This window comes from Artemia sp. Qi Xiang Cuo, chromosome 2 (assembly GCF_049724085.1).
Source record: "Artemia sp. Qi Xiang Cuo chromosome 2, ASM4972408v1, whole genome shotgun sequence".
Lineage (NCBI taxonomy): Eukaryota > Metazoa > Arthropoda > Branchiopoda > Anostraca > Artemiidae > Artemia > Artemia sp. Qi Xiang Cuo.
The window spans coordinates 21,821,540-21,848,657 of NC_142795.1; the positions used below are offsets into that span (position 1 = coordinate 21,821,540).

The window sequence follows — 27,118 nt, forward strand, 5'->3', positions numbered from 1 at the left end:
AAATTCCCCAGTCAAAGAGACAGTTATTCGATCACTATGCTGCCATGGCAAGCAATAAAGGTTATTCAGTAATATATTAAATGTTCCTCTGAATCTCTTGAAACAGGAATATCAATGAATCTTCATTATCTTGAAACAGAGCATACAGACGTTGAGTAGATAAATAGCCCCAAGTTTTTTTTTTTATCCACATTTGATAACCTGCAAAAAGAACTTGCTTTTTGTAATAACCAGTTTGCTTTAAATTTCATGTAGACCTAGGTTTGTTTTTTTCTTATTTGATAACTTAAGATAAAAGAGACGGTATTTTAATTTTACTTAGTATAGATAAGGTTTGAGTGTAAACAAAGGACATACTGGCATGCCTCTTTAAATTTGCTTTAAATTTCATGTAGACCTAGGTTTGTTTTTTTCTTATTTGATAACTTAAGATAAAAGAGACGGTATTTTAATTTTACTTAGTATAGATAAGGTTTGAGTGTAAACAAAGGACATACTGGCATGCCTCTTTAAATTTGCTTTAAATTTCATGTAGACCTAGGTTTGTTTTTTTCTTATTTGATAACTTAAGATAAAAGAGACGGTATTTTAATTTTGCTTAGTATAGATAAGGTTTGATTGTAAACAAAGGACATACTGGCATGCCTCTTTAAATTTGCTTTAAATTTCATGTAGACCTAGGTTTGTTTTTTTCTTATTTGATAGCTTAAGATAAAAGAGACGATATTTTAATTTTAGTTAGTATAGATAAGGTTCGAGTTTAAACAAAGGACATACTGGCATGCCTCTACTTCACAATTTTCACAGATATAGTATTTTTGATTGTACCTTTCCATTCTTCATGGCTAAAAATTCCAGAAACTATTCATAACCCAAAATTTGGCATTTGCACCAACAACATCTTCCTTGGCTGTATTTTCTTTACAGACAAAATTACCGGAAATAGATGCAGGTTGAAGATGCCAGAATTTCATTTGGAAATAATTATTAGATCATTTATTTATTAGAAAAAAACCCTTTTTGAAAGATTTTTGAGGAATATGCTATAACATAATTGATACAGATACTCAACATTAAAGAGGAGGAAAGAAGGAATAGGTGGGCTGGGGTAATGATATATGTTGAGTGTATGCTCTAAGAATTCAGGTGGACAAAATGGAGGCTAATCTTAGGATGTGACAATAATTAAAAATAAAAAGTCGAAAGATTTTGATTTCAGAAGTTTATTTGTGAAAGCAGACAAAAGCATGAAATTATCAAGAAAGTGTCCTAATTTTTTTTTTCATAGTTGGAGCATTCAAACAAAGTAATTGATTGGCACAATTATGAATTGATTGAAGCAGATGAGAAAAGGGCTGGTCCTGGCGAACACGGCCAAGCATATCATTTACCACCTGACTTGGAAAAGAAAAAGGATGAAATTTATAAGGTTAATGGATTTAATGGTTTTGCCTCTGACCAGATTGCATTGAATCGCAGCCTTCCTGATATCAGACATGCTGAGTAAGAATCTTTATTTACTTACAGTCATAATCAAGAGAATCCCTATTGAGCAGAAGATTTGATGCGGGGACTGGATTGGAAAGTTCTAAATGACATATAATAGTATTACAAAATTAAATTTTGGTAAAATGGAATTATAATTTATTTAAAATAGTAATTTATAAAATAAAGTCTTTGGTAAAAAGACAAAATCTGATGCCAAATAGGAAAATTCAATTTTAAAATTATGAATTACTGATGCCCTTTCCTCTGTTTGGAAAATTGGCAAGTTTTCCTCATTAAAAAAGAGAAAAGAAAAATCGCAAGAAAAAATGTTCACAATTACAACAGCTTGGCTTTCGTAATTCAAAAGGCGCCATGGGACACTTTGTCAATATTCATAATTGAACCTATTAAACATACTTGTCTTGTTATATCATATTTGGCTTTCAAAAGAATCAAAGGTTTGTATTTTTAAATTTTTATATTTATATATAAAATTTTTAATTTTTATAAAATGTTAATATTTTTGGTACTTGTATGATATACCCCCTGCAGCTCAAGTTGTTCATGCATTGACACACTGTAAACCGGTTTCTTTCCCTAGTTTTTTCAACTTAGCATGAGAAAAGACAAAGAGAAATGACATAATAGATATGCAATATATAATCTGGGGTATATATTTGCGCATTAGGGGGGTGGGGGTGGGTGTAAAGTATTTGGACAGTGTGAAGTCAGAAAACAATTCTTACTTCATAATATACATAATTATTTTAACTAGTATATTTTGCATGTAGATCCGTTGTACATTACCCCCAACCCCCTAATGTGCAAACATATAACCCATATGTGTTTCCAAAGTATTATATTTTATCATACTTAAGTATATTTTATTAGGATTAACCTAACTTCACTTTTTGAGCTGCAGGGGGTACATCATACAAGTACCGTATATTTTTTTAAATTTGATTGTTTTTTAATGTATTTACGACACAGTCCGGGTGGCACTTTATTCCACTTATGCTATATTATCAACTGAATATCGAAGGGGACCAAACTCGAATTTTGTCACAAAAGAATCTTCGGAATGACAATATGCTAAAACGTCACTTACAGTCACTCACTCAGTCATTTTATATCCTTTGTGTATCCCTCCTTACCTCTTCTTGTGGCTTAGCTGTATGGCTTACCTCTTCTATTGTCCGAGATATGCTTTTTCCTCTTCTTTTTTTTATTGGTCACGCGAAATCCTGCTATCAGAAGTAAAAATTTGACTCCTAACAGAGTCTAGCTTTAAATTCAAGTTTTGGTTTGAAGGATGCCTCTAAAAAAAAAAAACAAAAACAAAAAAAAATGAAAATTGTGGTAGGAAGTGTATATTTTTGCCTTTTGGGTTTAGGAATTTAAAATGAATTTACCAAGAATATGCCACCTTTTCTGTGGAAGTGATTTTTCTACAGAGGCAATTGGAAAGAAAAAGAAAAAAAAAGACATTTGTGCTAGCTCTGCTTAATATTAGAGGATCCGAAATTCGATTTCAGCTGCAGCAAGCAGCAACCCGCGGCAAAGACAGGGATCTAATGATGAGATCGTCGAAAGCGTCTCTAAGATAATCCAAAGAAGAAGAAGACGAGTGAATGGAAATGTGATAGAGAAACACTCGGGCTGGGCTTCTGCTGCGACTGATGAGCTCAAAGGCAGAATTGAAAGGAAAATTCAAGACAATAGGCGATTCGTATTTAAAGGGCTACACTCATTCTTTCTATAAATTCCAAGAACTGTCTAATACGAAATTTCCTGTGTTGAATATGTTTGAAAAAAACAAACCAGCGTGGGTTCCTTGAATTTCGTGACAAGAATTCAGAAACAGGTGATTGGACATCGTATTGACTCTTCTCAACCTCTATCATAATAATAGGGGCATTAATTTATTGCGTCCATACCCGACATCATTCAAACTAGGTAGCAAGTAAGAGATGGTGTCTTGCTAATGCTTTTTCGATGCCTGTAAGATTTTAACAGCTACGTAGAGAAGTAACCTAAGTATCAGGTAGAATGTAAACACAGTTTATACAAGCACTTTCTTTACTTTCGGGATCAGCGTCGTATCTTCCTTCGACTTATTTATGCATTCAACAGCAGGAGAATACTTGATTATGGTTAAATATTTACATATTTTGATGGTTTATTCATCAATGCATGAATTTCTGTTATGAATGTAGGTTCTCACTTGCGTTTTACTCTAATAGCTTAGCTTGACCCTTTACACTAGTTCCTAATATTTTTTTTTTCGTTATGAATCAACTACATTAAAAGCAAAACGGTTTTTATTCTGGTTTCGTGAAAATTTAGTCTTACCAAATCTCATCCTTTTCAAGTGCATTTTTTAGACAACTATACTTACATTTTTTTAGGGGGGGGGGGTTACACTAATATAGAAGGGATCATCTCTAGGCAGAGGGAGTGGCACTTAAGTTTCCATGGGCTAAATTTGCAATTCCAGAACAAAATAACCTTTAACCTGTTTTTCAGACCTTTATTAAGGCCTGAGATCTTAAAAAAAAATCTTCGGTATTGGTTATTTGTATGTATGTAATAGGCACAGGAATATTTGTTTTTTTCCTCACACTGATTTGAGCGTCATATGTCAATTAATTTTATGTTAAAACTTTATTTTGTTTGTTTTCGGGCCAAAATGGTTGCTTGATGATAGAAAATAACAGAGAACACCACTTTGTTGAGGTACAATCGCGTTTTCATTAATCTCCTTTAATTCTTTTTCATTTCTTTAATTAATTTCCTTTTCATTTAAAAGAAAACTTTAATTTCCGTTCAAATAAGATCCCTCTTGGCAAACATCAAACAAGCCGCATTTCCCATTCATAGGTACACCACACTGAAAGCTGGAACCTTGTAAAGAGCAAGCAGCATTTTTAGAGGTATCGCTCCTTTCCAAGAATTCGTGAAAACATTTATAGTGAAAGGGGAAATAGGTCAAGTGAGTAGGCTAAACGGAAGAAAAACCGAGAAAAATATCAGGGCCGAGCAATCGGAGCATCTATTGTGAGAAAACAGCATTACAACAAAACAGATATAGAATGCTAGAAATTGTGAAAAAAAAGATCTAAAAGAGAATTTCACTGACGTCAAGCTATATTTCTTATGGCTGAGTAATCAGGACACGTGGCGTAATGTCGTAAAAATCTTGGGGGAGGGGGGGCAAAGTTGGATCCAATTTTCCAAAATCAAGTGTAAATGACAGTGAAAACTGAAAAATGAGCCACATAGTAGGCTACCATGAAAGTAAAGATATACTAAAGAAAACTGACCCGTTTCTGTGGATGCTTGAACTATGCATGCATATCTTAGTTTTGACGAGAGTTTTGAAGAAACTAAATTTCAGCTAAGGAGGTCAAACTAGGATCTGGGGGGGGGGCAAACCAAGGTCTGAGGAGAAAAATGCAAAAAAGGGACACATCAGTGGCTTAAGAGCTAGAATATGATTATCTCGGGCTTTTAAATTTAGGGACTGAAAACCTCCGTTTAGTGTTTTTGGCTATTGTAATTCCAGTGATAGTTAATATCGGTTTATTTTCTTTTTGATTTGGCGCCATTTTGATGAATTTTAAGCTATTTTAGAAATTCACATGAAAATATTTTTGCAATAACCTTTTACTGTTAAGATGAACTGAAATAATAGTTACCATTCGTGATTCAGCGTTAAACGGCAGGTCTTATAGAAAGTTCTTTTTATGCATTTTTAAGTTTTCGGTTACTATTCGCTGTGATTGGCTCTTTGATAGGTTGCTCCTGGGAAACCTCTTAAGAAAGCTTTAAGAATGAGAGCAGAGGCACTTCTATTAATTCAGGTATTTAAAGCAACAAGATATATATCTTAATTTTTTGAAATAACCTTAAGTACTATAATTAGTCAGGGACATTAATTCAATGGAAGTTGTGTTACTCCAACTTCTTAGAAAAGTTTAAAATCAAAACCCTGGAAAATAGACGACATGATCTGTGCCTTTGTTTTGGTGGTAATGCGAAAGCCAACATCTGAACTGAAGATATTTTTCCGCCTCTCCATAATCCTGAACGGAAGCCTCTCTTAAGAGAGGCGACAAATCCCATCACCATTCTAGGACCTGTAACGACTAAAACAAAAAGATATTTAGACAGCTTTATACCAACCTTCACTCAAATCCTCAACACCTCCATTACTTCTTAACGAATTCTTGTTTATACTCTGTTGACACTCTTGTTATTTTTTTTTATTTTTATAATTTATTTCTCGATTTATGACTTATTATATTATATGCCGTTTTATGACTCTAAATTTTTACCTTTAATATATGACAAGACCTGATGTGATATGACATTATTTTAGCTACTCTAATATTTGTCTTAATTGTTTATGTTTTTGTTTGTCTATATTTTTGTCTGTTTATATTTCTTAATGTTTTGGTGTCGCTGATTCTAATTTATTGACTTGCTTGTGATTGTTATTGTTTACTTTATGAATTTTTGTGACACGAACTTATATTCGGCGATTTATCGCTTGTGAAAAGTTTAAAAATAAAGCCTTATTCTAAGAAGACTTACGGAGGAGAGGAGTGCAAAACGTAATTTACACATTTGTGCAAAGGAAATTGTTTTTCTTGTCTTTAGTGGTTTATCGATTTTTTTTTTCAACTAAAGTATTTATTTCATTTTTACAAAAATGAAGATATTTTTCAAAATCTTGGACCGAGGGGGTCAATGAGTTCGATGGAATGGAGGGAATCCCCTTAGATGTGTCCTGGTATGACTACTCTATTTTTAATTTGAAACCTAATTATGGTTTTCTTTCAGATGTAAGAACAATAAATATTTAGCTGAGTTACCAACAGCTAGTATTGTTGTGCCTTTTCACAATGAGCATTGGTCCACTTTGCTTCGGACGGCTTATAGCTGCATGGCTAGAGCCCCAGCTAATTTGATAGAGATAGTCCTTGTTGACGATGCCAGTACCAAAGGTAATATCTTTAATCTTCTTCGCAAACAAATCGCCTTCGCAATAGTCTTCGGTAGTAGACTTCGCAAAGAAAGGCATAAATTAACGAATTAGCAAATGCTTGTAATTATATTCACCGTAATTCCATTATAATGTCGCGTGCTTCCCAAGTTAGATGTATATTTTGTTTTCCAAATTAGATGTATCTTTTGGGTTGTCTCATTTTCAAAAAAAAAGAGACGTGTTGTATTTGAGTCATTTTCTTAATAATTCTACCCATACTTAATGAACACCGTTTTTCCGGGAGGGTGGGGGGGGGCTGGAGATGCAATGCCGTCAAATGCTTGGAAACGTTTTTTCACGATCACTACACAAATTATTTAGCATTTTTACTAGGAGGAAGTAAAAATGGACTTGTAATTTTTTCTAATTATTATTGCAAATAACTAATAAAGTTTTAGTGCAGTTACTAGTTTTTTTTTCGTTTTTTTTTTAGAAACTAGTAGATTTGTAATATTATTTGTACAACAATGATAAGTATTTTGAAAAGGCGGATCTAGAGTAAAATCTTGGGGGGCGGGCAATATGACAAGGCGCCAATAATTGACCAAATTGACTAGGTTATTTAAAAAAAGAAAAAAAACGGAATGTCAATTCTATGAACTTTTACTTGAAAGTTGCTCTGAATCTTTTGTTGTAAATTTATCAATGTTACTAAAATGTCTACTAAATGTACAAAGAAGTTCGTTGCAAATTTATAAACTTTACCTAATGTTATAAAGTTACATTTTAATTTAATGTAAGTTTAACAATTTTACCAAATTTCCCTTTATTTCTGCCAATATTAATTTGGGCATTACAAGTAAACTTAGTGAATTTAATAATCTTGTTTTGTATATATGTTACCCTGAAAGACCGAAATGGAAAGTGTCGACTTTATGAATGTTGTGAAAGTCGACATTCTCCAAACTTTTATCTTTCACATTAACATATATACTAATTTTTGTTTGTAATTCACTAATTTTTGCATTTTGTCCTTATTATTTCATTTGTGAAGTTACCAAATTTTTTTTTAGCAGTAGGTGTTTTGGGACACTTTTTTAATTTGTTTTGGGACACTTTTTTTTATATGTTTTGCTACATTTCCCTTAAAATTTGCGTTGGTCAGTTCCTCAAATTCAAGGAAATGTTTCCGCTTCTGTAGATATTGTTTGAAGTATTGATCCGTCTTAATGACTATGTGGAAAATTTGTGTTTTTAGAAACAAATATCTAATATCTCCAAAACTTGGTTTCTTTTGAAGATATTCGTCTGAGGGGGGAGGGGTTCCGTAGATCCATAGGGTGAAGTGTCTTGTCGATGTACTCTGCTTCCGTCATCATATTTATTGCGAGAAGAAAGAAATGGCAAAAGTGTATTTATAGGAACTATTTTTAACTTTAGCCAAACTGGAGATGGCTAACTACACTTTTTGGGGGAAATTCTGAACTTACTGATACTTAAAGAAGCACACAATGAGATGGGTCTTTCCTGTTCGCTTTTTGTGGCAACTATTGTTAAAAAAATACATTATTTTTCTCCAAAATCTTTACTATTGCTACTTTCTATATTATAATATTATTGTTATTATTATTATTTTCTTAGTACATTGTATTCTATGTAGAATAAAGGCTATAGGAGTTATGCCAAACGTTTTTTTCTTTGGCTTCATTCTGGATTATAAATTAAGAAAAAGTGTCAGATGTAACAAATTGCCTGTCTGCAACTTTAATTTCAAAATGACTAGTCAAAGGAAAATTCGCACAAAATTGAACATAATTTGCACTTTACTGAAAAAATTACAAATGAATGTGCATTGTCAGTTTAATATACATATACTGATATTTAGTAATCAAAATGTTTATATTATTTGATTTATTAAAGTTATAAAAGTAGAAACAATTATATTTTTTTCAGTAAAGTGCAAATTTTTTTCTGGCCTTGGGAAGGCATAAGGGTTTTGAGCCCTACTCATGTTAATTTCTGTTTTTTTTTGGTTGGATTTATTTATTGATGCTGAGTTGTGGTAGTTTCGCGCTTGATAGATTATTTGATTTTATTTTTTATAATTTTTTGTTTAATTGAGTTCTTTACTTTTCTTTGAAAAGCTTATTTTGTGGAAATTTTTTTTTAAATTAATATCTTTTCGTTTTATATTGACATAGTCTTTTCAGGGAAAAAAAAAGTAATACATTAAATCTTTTCGTTTTTTCAAGACTTTATAGTTTTTTCTGCTATTTATATGCTGGAGAACAGTTTTCAGCAATTTTTAACGACATACACCCTTTTAAAATCTCGACTCAAATAGTAGTGTTTAATTTCGTTTCATACCTCCTCTACTTGACCTGAAATGGAAATCTTGATACCATTCGCAAAATAATCTGCTTACTTTCTTTGATAGGTTGGATACACTTACACAATTTTGATTTTGTTAAAATTTAAGAGCAGAAGTAGCCCCGAAATTTCGAACATAATACCCTCAGTCGTTCTTGAGATACTGCTGAGATATCCTATTGGGACTTAGCATGAACACAGTGCATTTTGATTTAATCTTAAGGCAACATTTACTTTTTAAACATAAAGGCAAATGGGTGGTGGGGCGTGGTAGGGGGACTAGTTGCCCTCCAATCACTTTCGAATATTAAAAAGGGCATTAGCCCTTTCTATTTTCAATCAAATGAGCCGTTTTCGAAGTTCCTACGACAACTCCTTCGATACGAAGGGCCCTGGTCTAAACAAAAAAAAAAAAAAAAAAAATCATACATTATACCCACATCGATCTTTACTATAAGAATTTCAAGCCTTCCAGTCACTTTCGACTATTAAAATGGGCACTAGGCCTTTCGATTTCCAATCGAATGGGCCCTTTTTGAGTTTCTACGACAAAGCTTTCTATAAACACCTTAAATGCTCCAAGGGCATAAATTACAACCCTTACCCTAAGGGCTGTGAGGGTAGTTGTCATCCTCTAAGACATAATTTCGAAATTTCAACTACGTTAAACAAAATGGCTATGTCAAAATTTTGATTGGATGTGTTTGGGAAAATGGTTAGTCGCTCTCCCATCACTTTCAACTATTAGAAAAGGCACTAGCCCTTTCAATTTCCAATTAAATGAACCCTTTTGAAGTTTCTACGACAACACTTTCAATAAAAACCTTATTTGCCCCCAGGGCATAACTTACAACCCTTGCCCTACAGGCTGAGAGGGGGGTTGTCAACCTCAAAGACCTAATTTCCAGAACTTTCTATTACGTTGAACACAATGACTATCGGAAAATTTTTATTAGATGTGTTTAGGGGAATGGTGCGCATTATAGGGTGGTTAGTTACCCTCCAATCACTTTTGGCTATTAAAAACGGCACTAGCCCTCTCAATTCTCAATTGAATGAGCCCCTTTTGAAGTTTTGACGACAACTCTTATCTATAAAAACCTGATATGTTCCCGGGGCATAACTTACAACCTTTGTTCTGGGGGCTCTGGGGAGTTTGCCATCCTTTAATACATAATTTCCCGAACTTTCAACTACTTTGAACAAAATGGCTATTTCTAAACTTTGATTGACTGTGTTTGGGGAAATGGTGGGCGTGAGAGGGGGTCAATTACTCTCCACTCACTTTTGCCTATTAAAAAGGGCAATTTCAATTTCCAATCAAATGAGCCCTTTTTTAAATTTTTTCAACAATTTGCTATATAAACCTTATATACCCTCAGGGCATAACTTACAACCCTTGCACTGAGTGTTCTGAGGGGGTTATCCTAAAAGACCTAATTTACAGAACTTTCGACTACGCTGAACAAAATGGAAATATCAAAATTTTGATTGGATGTGTTTGGGAAATGATGCGCGTGAGAGGGGGTTAGTTGCCCTTCAATCACTTTCGACTATTAAAAGGGCACTAGTCCCTTCAATTTCCAATTTAATGAGCCCTTTTTGATGCTTTTTAAACCTCTCTTTCTATAAGAACCTTATATGTACCCAGGGCATAACCTACAGCCCTGGTTCTGAGGACTTTGGGGGGAGGGGTGGTCTTTCTCAAAGACCTAATTTCCAAAACTTTCAACACCGTATAACAAAATGGCCATCTTAAAATTTTAATTGAATGTGTTCGGGGAAAAGGTGGGCGTGAGAGGGGGGTTAGTTGCCCTCAAATCACTTTCGACTATTAAAAAAGGTACTAGCCCTTTGAATTTCCAATGGAAGGATCTCTTTTTCAAGTTTCTACGGCAAAGATTTCAATAAAAGGGGCATAACTTATAACCCTTGCCGTGAAGACTGTGGGGGGAGTGTCCTGCTCAAAGGTATAATTTTCCGAACTTTAAACTGCGTGAAACAAAATGGCTGTCTAAAAATTTTGATTGTATGTGTTTGGGGAAAAGGTGGGTGTGAGAGAGTGGTTAGTTGCCTTCCAATCACTTTTGACTATTAAAAAGGGCACTAGACCTGTGTATTTCAAATTGAATGCGCCTTTTTTGAAGTTTCTACAACAATGATTTCAGTAAAAAACTTATTTGCCCCTACGACATACATTAAAACCCTTACCCTGAAAACTCTGGGGGGAGTATCCTGCTCAAAGTTGTAATTTCTAAAACTTTAAACTTCTTGGAAAAAAATGGCTATCTCAAAATTTGATTGGATTTTTTTGGAGAAATGGTGGGCGTGGAAGGGGTTTTAGTTGCCTTCCAATCACTTTCGACTATTAAAAAGGGCACTAGCCATTTCAATTTCTAATCAAATTAGCCCTTTTTGAAGTTTCTACGACAACACATTCTATAAAAACCGTATATGCCCCCAGGGCATAACTTACAATCCTTGTCCTCAGGGCTGTGCAGGGGCTGTCATCCTCAAAGACCTAATTTCCAGAACTTACAACTACTTTGAACAACATGGCTATCTCAATATTCTGATTGGATTTGTTTAGGGAAAAGGCGGGGGTGAGCGAGGGGTTTGTTGCCCTCCAATCACTTTCGACTATTAAAAAGGGCACTAGCCCTATGAATTTCCAATCGAATGAGCCTGTTTTGAAGTTTCTATGACAATGCCTTCTATAAAAACCTTATATGCCCCCGGGGCATAACTTACAACCCTTGCCCTGAAGGATGTGGGGGAGTGTCCCCCTCAAAAAAATTATTCCTATCCGTATATCAACAAAGCTGAGCAAAATTGTTGTATCAAGAGTATATTTGGATGCTTCGGGAACGGATTGATATGGAAGGAGTGGTTCGCGTCATCTAATAATTTCCGACTTTTAAAAAGGGCGGTATTCATATCAGTCTCAAGTTGAAAAAACAGCTTTTGAAGTCCCTGCAACATCTCCTTTGATACGAATTACTCGGGTATAAAGGAAAAAAAATATAAATAATACGTTATGGCCACATCGTTTTTATATGCCCTCAGGGCATAACTTAAAACCCTTGCCCTGAGGGTTGTGGGGGAGTGTTCTTCTCAAAAACATATTTTCTATCTGGAAATTAACTACGCTGAACAAAATGGCTATCTCTAAATTTTGATTGGATATGTTTGGGGAAAGATGGGCAGGGGGGGGGGGGGGGGGGTTGGTTGCCCTCCGATCACTTTCGACTATTAAAAAGGACACAAGCCACTTTTTCCAATTGAGTGAGCCCTTTTCGAAGTTTCTACGACAAATCCTTCGATACGAAGTGCCCGGGTATGGAGAAAAAAAAATAATACGTTGTGCCAACATCGTTCTTTACTTAGGCAGCGCGATTGCGCTGCCTATGATTGCAGTGATTGCCAAAAAGCCATCCATAATACAGGTAGAGTATATGATATAGTATATCAGATAATCCATAGCTTTTCCACATCTTAGAAAGATGTGGAAATTTATACCGAAGTTAAGTGTCTAACTTCTTTTGCATTGAAGGCATTAGGTGTATGACAAGCGTCTGACAAGATACAGAGTCTATACGTCGTCTGAGGAAAACACTAGATATTTTCCAGAGGAACTGATTAAGAACGGTCTTAGTGGTCATGTCATATGATAATCTAGAAGAATCCCTGATTCTCAAATGCCGAGATGATAGTCGTATGACAGTTCTGAAAGTATTATTCGAAACTGGTATTGTTTCAAATTAACTTCAATGTGTGCTAGAAATCAGCCAACATCAGAGAAAGCAAGAGAGAGGGAGTGAGGGGAGAGAGATAACCCTTTCAAATGTAATAATGCGTAAAGGTACCAGAAATACCATATAGTTATATAGTGAGATAATAATGGAAATGTATGTAAAAAGGACACACTAACTCAGATTTTTACTAATGAAGCATTAAATGATTATCAAATGATATTATTCCTCACGAACTCATGCGTGAGTGTGTGTATGAGAGGTTTTATAGTTAAAAACTAACGATAAAAATAGATGAAAAACAAAATGTTAAGAACATACAAATTTACAAGCTCTTTTCTGCAAAAATGCGAATTTTCAATTTTTCCAAGAAGAAATAACACGAGTGCGTGTTTATTTCTTGTTTTCTTATGGTGATGTTAGAATGATGTTTTTCTGGATTGGTTTGAGTGGCGTGTCATGGGTTTGGGAACATATATTCTTCAGTTTGTCAAATGACAAACTCGTGAACCAATGAACTAATAGCTGTAAAATAATAGAAGGAAAAATAACAGAAATAGTAAAAAAAAAGAACACAAAAATGGATAAAATATACAATATAAGAATATAAAACAGATAAATAGATATTCCTTTTTATATTATACTCGTTGATATATTTTGCCACAATTATTATGCAAAAATAATCTGCAGTTTGCCGAGTTCCTGAATAACTTCTGTAGAATAATTAAAGAGATGTAAACGTAAAGAAATCTATTTCAGTCCCTCTGTTTCAGGCTATCTAGACTGTAAATACAGAAGAGCTTTGCCCTTTTTTGTTTTCATTCGCCTTAAAATCCTTCTATTATCGAGATAAGGCTAAAGTCCATCTTGAAGAACTCTTGCCCCGTGTTGGAGCAAATCAGAGCTGTAAATTGTTGCACCTTTCCACTGGAACATCCATGGCTCAGATAATCAATCTCTGTTGAATCTTGAATCAAGATGCTGAAGGTGCTTGGAATGACCGTCTTACACGGAGACTATTCTTCAAAATAACAAGGATATTAAAACAAAAACATTTTCCCCCTGCCTGGACCCATCACAGGTCTGTTTATATCTGAAAACTGCGATTTTCTATGATTTCTCTTTTGGTTGTTTCAAAACTATTAACGTTTTTAGGGTTGTATTTTCCATGTTCTTACTGATTTCTTGTGGCCTGACTATTATAACATTCTCTTAATGACTTCTACCTCTTTAGACTTTTTGAAGAAGCCACTTGACGATTACGTGAGAAAAAACCTTCCAAAGGTGAAGGTGGTGCATTTGGCCGAAAGGAGTGGTCTGATTGTGGCGCGAAGTGAAGGTGCACGAGTTGCCAAAGGAGATGTGATGATATTCCTCGACTCTCATTCTGAATGCATGCATAATTGGTTACCACCTCTTCTTGGTAATGCTAAGTTGAAAGTTTAGATTTTATATAGGTGGCAACGGCTATGCCTCTTAGAGGATGGGTGGGGGATGAGATTTTTATTTCTGGAGCCTAGGGTTATTGGGGCCAATATTCGGCCTTCGTTTTTGATGTATGTAGGTATAGACATTCAGTTACATGATCTTTAATTCGAACTTGACTTCACTTTTATTCAAAATCCACTTCAGATTTGTAAAAGGTTTCTCGCCTTTTAAAATTCTAGAAATAAATTGGTCTGTAAAGGGAATTTTTCGGGAACTTATTTATTAGAAGACTATTTGTCAGATAAAACTATTTCAATTGTCAAAACAAAGTCTTCTGCTCTTTAAAAAATGTTCGAGGACAAAAAAAATGCTCCAACCCCCCTTAAAGTCCGTACCCGCACAGAGGATATAATGAAAGACAACTGTTGTGAGAGGTGTTAGGCAAAGAAGAAATAAACGAGAGATGAGTAATTCTTCTTTTGTTAATCAAATCTACACAAATAAGCTGTTGGATTTTTTAAAAATCTAAATAGCCCCTTGAGCATCTAAGAAAAGCTAATATATTCTATAATTTTATGATTGACAACAATGCGGTTGTCATAATTTATTGTAGCACAAAGAATTATTTGCAAAAATTTGCACTGTCAGCGCCCTCTGGATTTTTGTATGATCGCAGTCTTTGTAGCATATATACTTTGCCTACCTTCGTCACGTTTTCCGGTACGAACTCTTACTCTCCGGTACAAACTCTATATATATATATATATATATATATATATATATATATATATATATATATATATATATATATATATATATATTATATATATATATATATATATTATATATATATATATATATATATTATATATATATATATATATATATATATTATATATATATATTATATATATATTATATATATATATATATATATATATATATATATATATATATATATATATATATATATATATATATATTTTTTTTTATATATATATATATATATATATATATATATATATATATATATATATATATATATATATATATATATATATATATATATATATATATATATATATATATATATATATATATATATATATATATATATATATATATATATATATATATATATATATATATATATATATATATATATATATATATATGCTTGCTGGAAAAACATGCTGTATAGCTTTATTTTACATCTCTCTTTTTTCAACTTTTCTCTTTTCATAAAAATAACCATGCATTCCCGGCCAGAGGGCTTTGTGGGAATATTCTGTCGTATTTGTCTTCTATCGTCTATATTAATAGTTGAATCCATTAATCTATCTTCTCTCTTTGTTCTATATTCGAATAAAATTGAATAAACTGAAAGTTAAGAATCTTAGTTTCCTACTGCTGTGCTCCTCAATTTTTCCCTTATCTTTTTGTGTTCATTTTTATTTTTTGCCTCTGTTCTTTCTTTGTGGGTAAAATTTGGACTCTGCTCTGGTTCATTGTTTTAGTATCTCGTAATGTTAGAGTCAAACGAAACGATGTTTAATTACAGGGGTGTCATAGGCTATGTAAATGTCACAAGTGACAGAGTCTTGATCAAAGTGAGAACAGAAGCTCATCATTATCTGTCTCTCGTTCATCAGTTTTCTAGTTTCAGGTCTCCGGTACAGTGATTCCATTAGTAACTCTTCGGTATATTAGATAATTTATTAATTTAGACCAGTGGTTCCCAACCAATTTTGGATCTTGCCCCACCTAGGGATTTCTAAAATACTAATGCACCTCTCGTGATATTTAAATTTTGTCATTCATAATTTTATGTGTATAGCCTACACCTAAAAGAAGCTGAAAAGGCCATTAACTTGGTTTCTTTTTTGGGTCTTCCACTGGTCACATATTGTACTAATGAAAAATATTGTCTGAACACATCATCTTTTATACAATTACGACACCAGCATTTATTGGCGAACTACTTCACTTTAATTTTTTTGCGTTTCAGATCCTATTGCGAGGGACTATAAAACAGTGGTGTGTCCATTTATCGATGTGATTGACTTTGAGACATTTGAATATCGTGCCCAAGATGAAGGAGCTAGAGGAGCTTTTGACTGGGAGTTTTTCTACAAACGTCTTCCTCTTCTTCCTGAAGACTTAAAAAGACCTGCAGAGCCGTTCAAGTGAGTAATTTCCCTTGATTCTTTTTCTGGCCCCCTGAATATAGAATTCTTGGGATTATTTTTAGAAAGCTCCACCTTAGAATACCCTTCACCTTGAGTCCTCCTGTGCTTCCAGAGGTGCAATGGCCTGCAAGAAGAGCTACCAGTCTGTCCTCTGATATGCCGCAGTCCACACGTTTTTCCCACTCGAGTTGCAAATATGCTTGAGGATTTTAGAAGTCGCTGGTATAGCTGCGTTCGAGGAAATTCGTATGTATTCGTACAAGCCAACAACAACAAAAGTTGAGAAAATCAAACTTAGACCACATGTGAAAACTAGCTGCATAAGGGGAGGCAGCATTTTTTTTAGCTCAATTGAGAAATCTATTCCTAGTGTAAGTTTTGAACAGCCTATGCTGAAGACCAAGCAGTACTATAAAACAGCTCTATAATAACAATATAGTAACTATAATTTTATAATAACTACAAAACACTATAATACTATAAAACGGCAATAATAAAGGGAGGATTCAGGCAATAAAACTGGATAAAGACTCACAATTCGTGAGCTCATAGTTTCCAACTTTTAACAATCCAAACATATAACCATGAAAAATTAAAATAAAGTCAATGGACGAAAATAAGTAATAATAATAATACTAGTTTATTTATGACCCAATTTTGAATAAAATAGGCGGAGTAGAGAAATTGCACTAAAAAGGAAGAAAAATCCAATACACATGTTTTTCTAGATCTGTTCTGGTTTTGATAAAGGATAAAGAAATAGTTTATCAAATTCTGTGAAAAAGTGTAAGAGGGATGTTAAGCTTTGTAAATGAGGTTGTCCTTAAAATATTTTATTAAATTATTATTAGATAAATTATTTGCCAACCACATTTTTCAAAATGTCACATAAATTTAAATGAAAACTAAAATAGTTTTAACATCAAATATGTGATTTAAATGATATATTGAAGAAATGGAATGATAATATTTTGTGTCTCGACATTTATGGATGTAGTACGAGCAGAAGCCTGACGAAATCCCCCCCCCCCTTCTCTACGTCTCTGGCTAGGCACATTGAACGCAGTTCTAGCTGCTAAAAATATAAAGAAACCGTTTTAATGTCATTGAATACCGCTTGTATAATAGCAGTTCTACCTGCACACATGAGTCTTAAATTGACATGTTCTAAAGCCTCTCGTTTAAGAAGCAGAGGGAATGAAAGTGAAATCAATATAAGTAGGTTTAAACGAGACACATCACTACTAATCGTTTTTGTCATCTTAAAAGGAAAATTAGACAAGCTTTCTACATTGCCCTGATAATTTTTGATGTATTATAATTTTATATGCCCTGTCCTCTTACGTGCCCACCGATTTGTGCTTCGGGGCAAAGAAGGGCTAGACTTACGGAACCAGTGTGACACATATGAATCCTGTGAAAATTAAGGTACATGGGACAAATAGGAAAGTCTTCAATATTTCCATTGAGAAGGTTTTTGCTTCACTTGTAATATAAAACATAGATTTCAAGATCCAAATAAACTAGCAAGTTTTATTAAGGAAGGATACTGATGTGCATATTGCATTTGAAATTGGCTGCTTTTTATGAACTGAATTTTGAGGCTTGTTTTATCTCAACTATGTTGTTAATTTCCGCGTTGTCATAAAAACGAGGCGAAGAGGAATTTCTCAGGTTAAACCTTACACAAGCAATATTGGAAGTCGTGTTTCGTTGCTGCCCTAAAATGTTTTGGAAATTACAAACTAATATCATGCTTTTCTCTTTGTTATTTTTGTATTGCATTTGTTTAAGTGTAATCTGACAATATAAATCCCGCGATGGCCTTGAAGTCTTAGGTTACGATGAAGAATCTGTTTAATTAAGGTAGACTATAATGTTTAATAATAATTTTCAGTTTTGAAAACGCACGTACGTATAATGTTTAATAATAATTTTCTGTTTTGAACACATATGTACAGGGGAGGGGGTGAACCCCTTCGGTCCCTCCCCTCCCCACAAAAAATTAGATTTTTATTTCTGAATTTGTTCATAATATCTTTGTGTTTCTTCGAAGTTGTGCCCTCCCCAAAACAACTATAATCAGGTCTGGGGACATCACAGCTACTTACCTGTGAGCATCACCCATTCTTTATCTTGCAATATGTAATAATTTTCGTTTACTCTTGTGATAGGAGTCCTGTGATGGCAGGTGGCCTTTTCGCCATAAGCCGGAAATGGTTCTGGGAACTTGGAGGCTACGACGAAGGATTACAAATTTGGGGTGGTGAACAGTATGAGCTATCATTTAAGGTAACTTGCCCTTACATTCGGACTAATGATTTATTTATATAGGATGATTTGCCTGTTACCGGGATGCTGCCTTTTCATCCGTGCTATCTTATTGGTATTTTACCATTCAGCAGAGCTTTGAGATTTTCTTAAGGAAATGATAAAATTTCAGCAGTTTTTAAGGGTAATTGGTTCTCTAATGACCTTAAATTTGGTTCAACTAAGTACTAGATGGTAATCATTTTGTAGTTGTATATTTTCAATATTTCCCGTATGTGCATATCACATTGTTATTTATTTATCATCACCAAAAAACGGGAAGCACATTATACACTAGCCTATATTTTCTATTTTGAGTAGACTGTTACTTAAACTGTGCTTATTTAAAGTCGAAATTTGGACGACTCGTTTGTATAATTTTTTTTAGATTATGTCAGTTATTTGTTACTTTATTTAGAGACTACTAAAAATGCTGGTAACAAAGTTTAGTGTGTTTTGGTTTTCTAGTCGCCGATGTAAAAGTAATGTAAAGGATTGGGAGTAGATAAACCTTTTACTGAATTTTATTTTATATTTTTTTTTATTTTTTTACAAAGTAATCTATTTGTTTATTTATAAACAATTTTAAGATAATATTAAAAAAATATATAAAAATAACATATAAAATAATAATAAATAATTATATTATAAATGATAATATTATAAATATTATTTATAAATGAATTATAAGTGATATATTAACATAATGTTATTATCGTACTTTAAGGTATTTTATATATGCGATGTCCTTTCATTTTTGGGAAAGCTCAGAGCCATATCTTCAGGTCTCAAAATTTGGTTAGAATTAAAAACTCGGCTATTTGTCTTCGTCATTTTGCGTATCATTGGCGAAAAAAATAATCAATTGACTTCTTTTTTTTTTTGGGGGGGGGGGTCCAGTGCAACTGAACCCTGGTTTAACTTAAACAATTTAAATCAATCTTTGCTCAGCCTAATCCCTGTTTAACTCAACCCTCGCTTAATTCAACTCCCATTAAAGTCAACCCCATTCAACTCAACGCCAAGGCAACTCAACTATCATTCAACTAGATCTCCGTGCAATTCAACACTCATTTATCTCCAGCACATTTAACTCAAATCTCTTGCAACTTAACCCCTCTTAGCCTTATTCCATTTAGTTGAATCCCCGTTCAATTCAACCCACATTGAACTCAACTTTCATTAAATCAACAATGTAACTAGAAAATGTAACTCAGTCGGAAGTGATAAAAGTTGAATCGAATGAAATGGTCCTTATTAATTGGTTAATTTTTACGTAAGGTTTTTTTTTATTATGCCGATTTAATGCTATAGTATTCTTCCTCCCCCCTCTTTCTATACGAAATAATTAGACCCCGGCACCGCGCCGGCGGATCAACCGAACGCCGCCAACGAGAGGCCCGATCGAACGCCACCGAAGTGTCGTAACGCCGTCGCCATGAAGAAGATGTGCCGCTACCGACCAAGATGGCAGTGTTCGGTTGAATTTTAATTAATTTTGCCGAAAGTCTTTACTGCGTCAACCACCATCCAAGAGCTTTTCCTTCTCGTGTGGTTTAGTATTTCAATTTTCCTGATTAGAAATCAAGCAGGGCTTGCACTTTACCCGAATTTTCGGATATTTCCCCGAAAATCTATGCTTAACTCCGAAAAAAAATTTGGATCCCTGAATCCCCAAAAACCAAATAATAACGGTGCCCCCCTTAGCGATTTATCACCTTTGACTTTCCCATCCAAATATTGCTTCTTGTGCTAAAACTCTTCAAGTCCCTCTTGTTCGTTAAGTTTCTCCTCTTTTGTTGCTGTGCATAAAAACAAGACAGATACATTATGCAATTGCAAATATTGCAATATGATCAATTCTTAGTATGCTAACAAAAAACAGCGATGTATTTATAAGATGAATTTACATCGTTTCAAACTGTGTTTCCCAATGAGTATTTCCTACTTTGTTTTTATTCGACAAACGTCTTTTCAATTTGAATAAAATTATGTATTACATTCACCATTTTGCAGCTTCACCCCGCTGTTGGATTTTGAGACTGACAGCCAATAAATTGTTTCAACGGCTTAATGATGAATTAACAGTTTTTTTTTTTGCTGTTTAGATGAGGTTTTCTAAAAGTTTAATGCCCAATTGTACTACGCTTGATTGTTTAATACTCAGAAACTACCCCAAAAATATCACTCATAAATAAATTGTAAATTATTGCCTATAGGGGGGGATAGGGGGCTATCATGTTTAAGGGACAAGACCTTATTTTTTTTTATTGAAAGCAGGGATGCCAAAAGGTTAATTGTTTTTTTTTTCATTTTAAGTGGAGACAGAAGAAAATGATATCAAATTCCCTGAGAAACCATTGAAATATTTTGATAGACCCAGGGCCCCCTATTAAGACTTGTTCATTGTCTTTGGTATTTTGCGATTTTTCATAGGCTACTGGGCTAATTTGGCTTTTGTGTGTCCCTTTTTATCAGATTCTTTGGATCTTATTGAATGCCACGGCGAATCTTTTAGTCAATTTTTCAATAATTTCGAGTATATCTGAATAATTTCGATATATTTCTTGTTGTCTTTGTACCCCTTAAAGCATACTCTTAATTTTTTTCAAGGACCAATAAACTGTTAAAAGTCATTTTGCGTCTTTGTTTGAGACATATAGTGACATTGTTAATTATTCAGTAACTTATTTTTCTAATGAAAGCTGAGACGGTATCCTATCAAGGTGGTATCCAGAGGGGGGTGGGGTAGGGGGGTATTGCATTTAAATGATAATATCTCGAAATTTTTTTATTGAAAGCAGGGATCCTAAAAAGTTTTTTTTTTAATTTAAAGCAGAGACGACATTTTATCAAGGCGGTATACAGGGAGGGGGGGTAGTGAGAAATAATATTTAAATGATGACACCTCGACTTTTTTTTAAATAAGAGATACCAATAAGTTAATTACTTTTTTTTTATTTAAAGCAAAAACGGTATCCCAACAAGAGGGTCAAGATCCATAGGGGAGTTATTATCAAGATCAATAGGGGAGTGGGCCGCGGGTTTTATTATCTTTAAGTTTTAGTACCTTTATTTTTTTTATTGAAAGCATGGATGCCAAAAAGTTGAATAGTTGAAAAAAATTAACAAGATTTTCGTGAGTTATACTTGATACAGCACTTGCATGGTTTTGTCGTCCAAAGGGAAAGGGACATATGCGTCAAACTCGTTTTTTTCTTATTGATGAAACGGGTTCACTTTGAAAACATTCATTCATAAGTACCAGACAGATTCACATTAAAACGAATTGGAGTAACGAAAGCGATATCGACATCCCAACCAAACGTTGTGCCCGAGTGACAATGAAGACCTTGGTCCTGTTGCCCAAGTTAAATTTAATGGCCGGTCATACGAAAAGCTTTCAATTTGGGAGGCTCAAAGTAGAGTCTTTGACAGTCTTATGACCCCAGAGTACTAGATGTTGCTACGTTCTTTCGTATCCACAGTGGTTTTAAAAAATTCGAACAACACACAAATGATTACCAAAAATAAGCACAAATATAAAAAATGTAACATTTGGAATGTTAAAACACTTTTCTCAAAGCTTTGAAGAAAAACCAAAAGAGGCTAAATATCCCCAATTACGCTTGCAAGCTATTTTAAAAAGAAATTCTTAGAAGATTTCCATCGAAATGACCATAGCAGAAGCTTTGAGCCTGTGTGGGAATCTAAGATAAGTCTTTGAATGTTTTGACCACAGGAGACTCATTGTTCCAACTTTTTTTAATTTAGTCATTTTTGTTAGAAATTTGAAATCAAAGCTTAAACTCGATAACTGATACCAAGTATCCTAACATTCTGCTTGCATTAAAAGCGACGAACTAGGATGAAAATCTCAACATCTTCCCGGAGCTACTTCAGTCTGCATATTATTTCATTTAATTATATTTAAAACGGAGGAGCTTTTCATTTTTTGCCAGAAAATAACTGGCATTTAATTTTTCTTCATACCGAATAAACCATTAAGTGTTTTTTGGTTTCATTGTAATTGAAGTGTTCTCATGTGAAGTGTTCATCATGTATTTTTCAATTTGATAAATTTATTCCTTTTAGATGTAGTTTATAATTAGACTGATAATTAGTATTTATTAGTTTATAATTTGGAATGAATTCCCAAAAGAAAAAAACGAATAATTTGCAAAAGAAATGCCAAGACTGATAAAAAAACAGCATTTGAATCCTAGACTACATAACATATGTTATATTACGAATCAAACAAACTTTAAAATGAATTTTTTTAAAATTGTTCTTAAAAACCAGTTTTTAATATAATAATGCTTTTTAAGAATCCAAGAGAGCAAAAAAAAAACAAAAAAAACAATCAATATCAAAGTCGCCCATTTCAACTGTTCAAAGGTGACAAAACAGATATAGGCAAAGGGCATTATGAAAAAATTAAGCTTCTAAGTTCAAAGTTATATTCAAAGTTATTACCCAGATAAAAGACGAATTTTGTGATACGGTATTTGAAGTTTTGTATGCAGTATTGCTCGATGAAAAAAAACTATTAATTTTATAATTATATATGTTAAGAAAACATAACTAATGGGTACTTCAACTACTCGTATTATGCAAGGGTTCTGAAACGCCACAGCCATTTTTTTTCTAGCACATTTCTACTTCTCTTGATGAATAACGAAGAAGAACAGTTTCCAGCCAGCGATTTGTGAATTTTTGAACTCTTGAATAGGCTCGAATCTGTTGTAAATTTAAGCTGTGATTTGAGAAAGACTGATGAAAACATTAATGTTTGCGGTCAACATTGATCACGCCGGCGGTACGCCGCCGGTAAGATGTATCTTACCGGCGGCGCGGCGGGCTTTTTTTGGCCCCGCCGCCGCCGGTCTTCCCTCATCGAGCGCGGCGCCGGGGTATAGAAATAATAATTTAACCTTCTGTTTTGTATATTTTGATATATAAGACACGCAAATATCAAACAGTTTCGTGGGTTCCATTGTAACTGAACCCCCGTGTAACTGATCCCCCATGTAACTGAACCCCATGTAACTGAATCCCCATGTAAATGAACCCCCATGTAACTGAACTCCCATGTAACCGAACCCCCGTGTCAACTGAACCCCGTGCAACTGAACCCCCGTGCAACTGAACCCTCGTGCTACTGAACCCTCATGCAACTGAACCCTCGTGCAACTCAACCCTCGTGAAACTCAACCCCCGTGCAACTCAACCCCATTCAACTAAACCCCCGTGTAACTGAACCCGCATGTAACTGTAACTGTGTGTAACCATGTAACCATGTAACTGTGTGTTAAAAGAACAAATCTGATCAGCAAAAAGTGATGGAAGAGAGTGGTGATACTGAGCTATCAGCTATCAATCTTAGGAGAAATTTTACGGTTACTAAATGTTCACGAAAATCCTATGTTGTTTTAAAGTCAATTTTTGGTGAATTAGCAGCGTGGCGGTAGAGTAGACCTGGCGAAGATATACTGCATCAGTTACGATTTTGTCAGTTAAAAATTACTTAGCGATAATTTATTGCTCCCGCAATGATGATGTGCCCTTTCGTTTAGATTATGATGCCTAGTGGTTGACTCAAGACCGAGCGGGCACAATTTTCTTTTTGGTGACTTGATTCTCCATTTGTGTTCTATCTGAAAGTTATAAGTTAATACACAAATCCCTGTTTTAGATGTGCCATTTTGAAAATCTGCATGCGCATAGTGTCTTTTGATTTAGTTCAAGTTCTTCCTCAAATACCTCATTCTGTCAAATTTTCAACTTGATATGCGTAGCCTTAATAGTGCTAGTTTAATAGTAGCAGAGGTCGTAGTAGGAGCAGTAGAAGTAATAATAGTGTTGAATTAGTATTAGTAGTAGCAGTATTAATAGCAGTAGTAGCAGGTAGATGCCCTAGAAGTTTCATCTTGATACGCTAAGCTGTTCCAAAAAAATTGCTGATACACCTATATCAGTAATCACTATATTTTTTCAAGTTACCAATTGTACAAAATTAAGGTTTTTACACAGGGAATGATCGTAAAAACTTTGAAGATGCCTCTTCCGATTCGAAATTGAAATTTTAAATTTAGTTTCGGAGAATCAAAGGTAATTACAGGACAATCAGCCTTTTCCTCTTCACCGACAACCCCCCCTCCAAAAACGTCCAATAAAAATAAAAATTTTCTTCGAAATAGTCTAAAAATCTAATAACTATGCCCTTGGGATTATAGATCTAAACACTAGTATCTGGGGCACGGGATGTAAGTTAAGCTAATTGCTCATTGCTAGCACATACGGTTTATGTAGAAAAAAATTTTGTACGTGCTTTGGGGGGGGGGGCTCATTAAAATGGAAATAAAATGTTCCATTACCCTTTTTCAGAGTTAAAAGTGATTAGTGGGCTTCAACTCCGGAGTATTATTCCCCCAAATACATACGGACTTGATTTTGGGACTTCCATTTTAATTAAAACAGTTCAGAAGTTAAATAGCCAGATAGTAGTTAAATAACTATTTGGTTCATATCCCTATTGTGTTTTACCCAATGTAAGTACAGTGGTTGAGTTGCATGACGGTTCAGTAGCACTAGGGTTCAGTTGCACAGGGGTTCGGTTATACGGGGGTTCAGTTGCACAGGGGCTCAGTTACAGGGGGGTTCAGTTACACGGGGGTTTAGTTAAATGGGGTTAAGTTGCACGGGGGTTAAGTTGTACGAGGGTTCAATTAAAGGAGGTTCAGTGGCATCAGGGTTCAGTAGCACAGGGCTTTAGTTGCACGGGGGTTCGGTTGCATGGGAGTTCGGTTGCACGGGGGATCGATTAGACGGGGGCTCAGTTACATGGTGGTTCAGTTAAACGGTGGTTCAGTTACACGGGGGTTCAGTTGCTTGGGGTTCAGTTACACGCACACCATTTTCGTGTCAACAAAATCGCACCCGAGTAACTGAAACTCTAAAAAAAAAACAAATCGGGTAAAAATTAATTATCAAAAGAATTTTTTTATGTTGATTTCAAATGGTGGCCGGCGTCCCCCCCCCCCTCTGCGGAAAATACCATTTTTTAAGTTTTGACTTATTGTCCTAATTCTTTAAGAACGATTCCTGAAACACAATGGTCGTTTTAGTTAGAATAATAAGCTTTGTTTTAAAATTCTATAAAAAAAAACTTTAGCATAAAGAGCGAGGTCTTGAAAAGGAGACAGGACCCCATTCATATACATAGTAATTTCTGTTCGTTTAAAGTTTTGATGTTGCTCCTTACTTTCAGTTGAAAAACTTGTTCTTTTTTGAAATTTAATTTCTGATTGTTTTTAAAAATACCGGGAAATCTGGCTATCTCTCCATGAACAATTCCGGTACTTGTGTATTATTGGCCACTCACTCAAGTTTACGATGTGTAAAACTCGAGAACAAACCGGTTTCTTCGTTAGTTTCTTCGTTCCTTTGGACACAAATTCGGGCTATATATTTGCACATTAGGGGTAGGGAGGGGTTAAAGTATAGCGGGTCTGCATGCAAAATGTGTTAGGTACAGTTATTCTTCATATTAGGCCTGTTTTTTCACTCATCAATGTGCTAAGATCTTAATCTTTTGTCAGAAAACGCTTAAAAGTGAAATCTTTGAACGAAGATCTTACATCTTTTGTCGTTTTTATGCAAATGTCTTTATCATTCTGCTTTGATCAGCGGTCTGAGAACAATGATGAGTAGATCATCAAAGTTCTCTCATCATTGTTCTATATGGCAGAAAGATGGCGTCTTTCACGTATTTTGCCAACATCAGCGAGCTGTAAGATCTTAGAACAAAGATGAGTTGAAAAACGATAATCTTTGCAGAAAGATGAAAGATCTTAGTGCTAAAAAACGGGCCTATTATGAAGTAAGAATTGTTTTCTGACTTCAAACTGACCCCCCCCTCCCTATGTGAAAATACATAGCCCAAATTGTGTATTTCCCATCTATTATGTCACTTGTCTTCGTCTTGTCTCGCGCCAAGCTGAAAGAAACTAACGAAGAAACCGGTTTCTTCTCGAGTTCTACACAGCGTAAACTTAAGTGAGTGGCGTATAATACACAAGTACGAAAATTCCTTCCCTCTACGGAATATAAAAAAAACTCAAATAAAAATCTCAAATTTTCCACGGGGGGGGGGTGTTTTCCGCACGGGGGGGGGGTGGTAAACTCCTAGAACCATTTCAAATATATAAAATTTATTAACTTTAATGTTACTCGTCAAAAATGATGAGCTTAAGCAAATGTGCCTGGTTTTCGAAAAAGAGGAAAAACACCCTCAAAAGGTTAAGGGATCTTAGTCAAAATCATACCATTAGATTCAACGTATCAGAGAACCCCACTTTAGAGGTTTCAAGCTCCTATCTAAAAAAATGTGGAATTTTGTATTTTTTTTTGCCAGAAGAAAGATCACTGGATGCGTTTTTATTTTATATTTTTCTTATCAGGGGCGACCCTAATAAACCAATGGTCCTAGAGTATCGGGAGAGGGCTAATTCCATCGGAAATCAAATGCTCTAGTGCCCTTTTTAAGTGACTGAAAAGATTGGAGAACAACTAGCACCCCTTCCACGAAA

The 27,118-nt window shown here is 34.4% G+C and overlaps 1 protein-coding gene across 1 annotated transcript in view; it reads left to right on the forward strand.

Moving 5' to 3' along the window:
- Positions 1-27,118, forward strand: part of LOC148954998 (putative polypeptide N-acetylgalactosaminyltransferase 10) — a 51,916-nt gene that overhangs the window by 7,899 nt on the left and 16,899 nt on the right. The window contains exons 2-6 of the mRNA XM_089099611.1: positions 1,289-1,503; positions 6,334-6,497; positions 13,835-14,023; positions 16,037-16,214; positions 18,392-18,509. Of these exons, the coding sequence (XP_088955737.1) occupies positions 1,289-1,503; positions 6,334-6,497; positions 13,835-14,023; positions 16,037-16,214; positions 18,392-18,509 (864 nt within the window). The remainder of the gene's footprint in view (positions 1-1,288; positions 1,504-6,333; positions 6,498-13,834; positions 14,024-16,036; positions 16,215-18,391; positions 18,510-27,118) is intronic.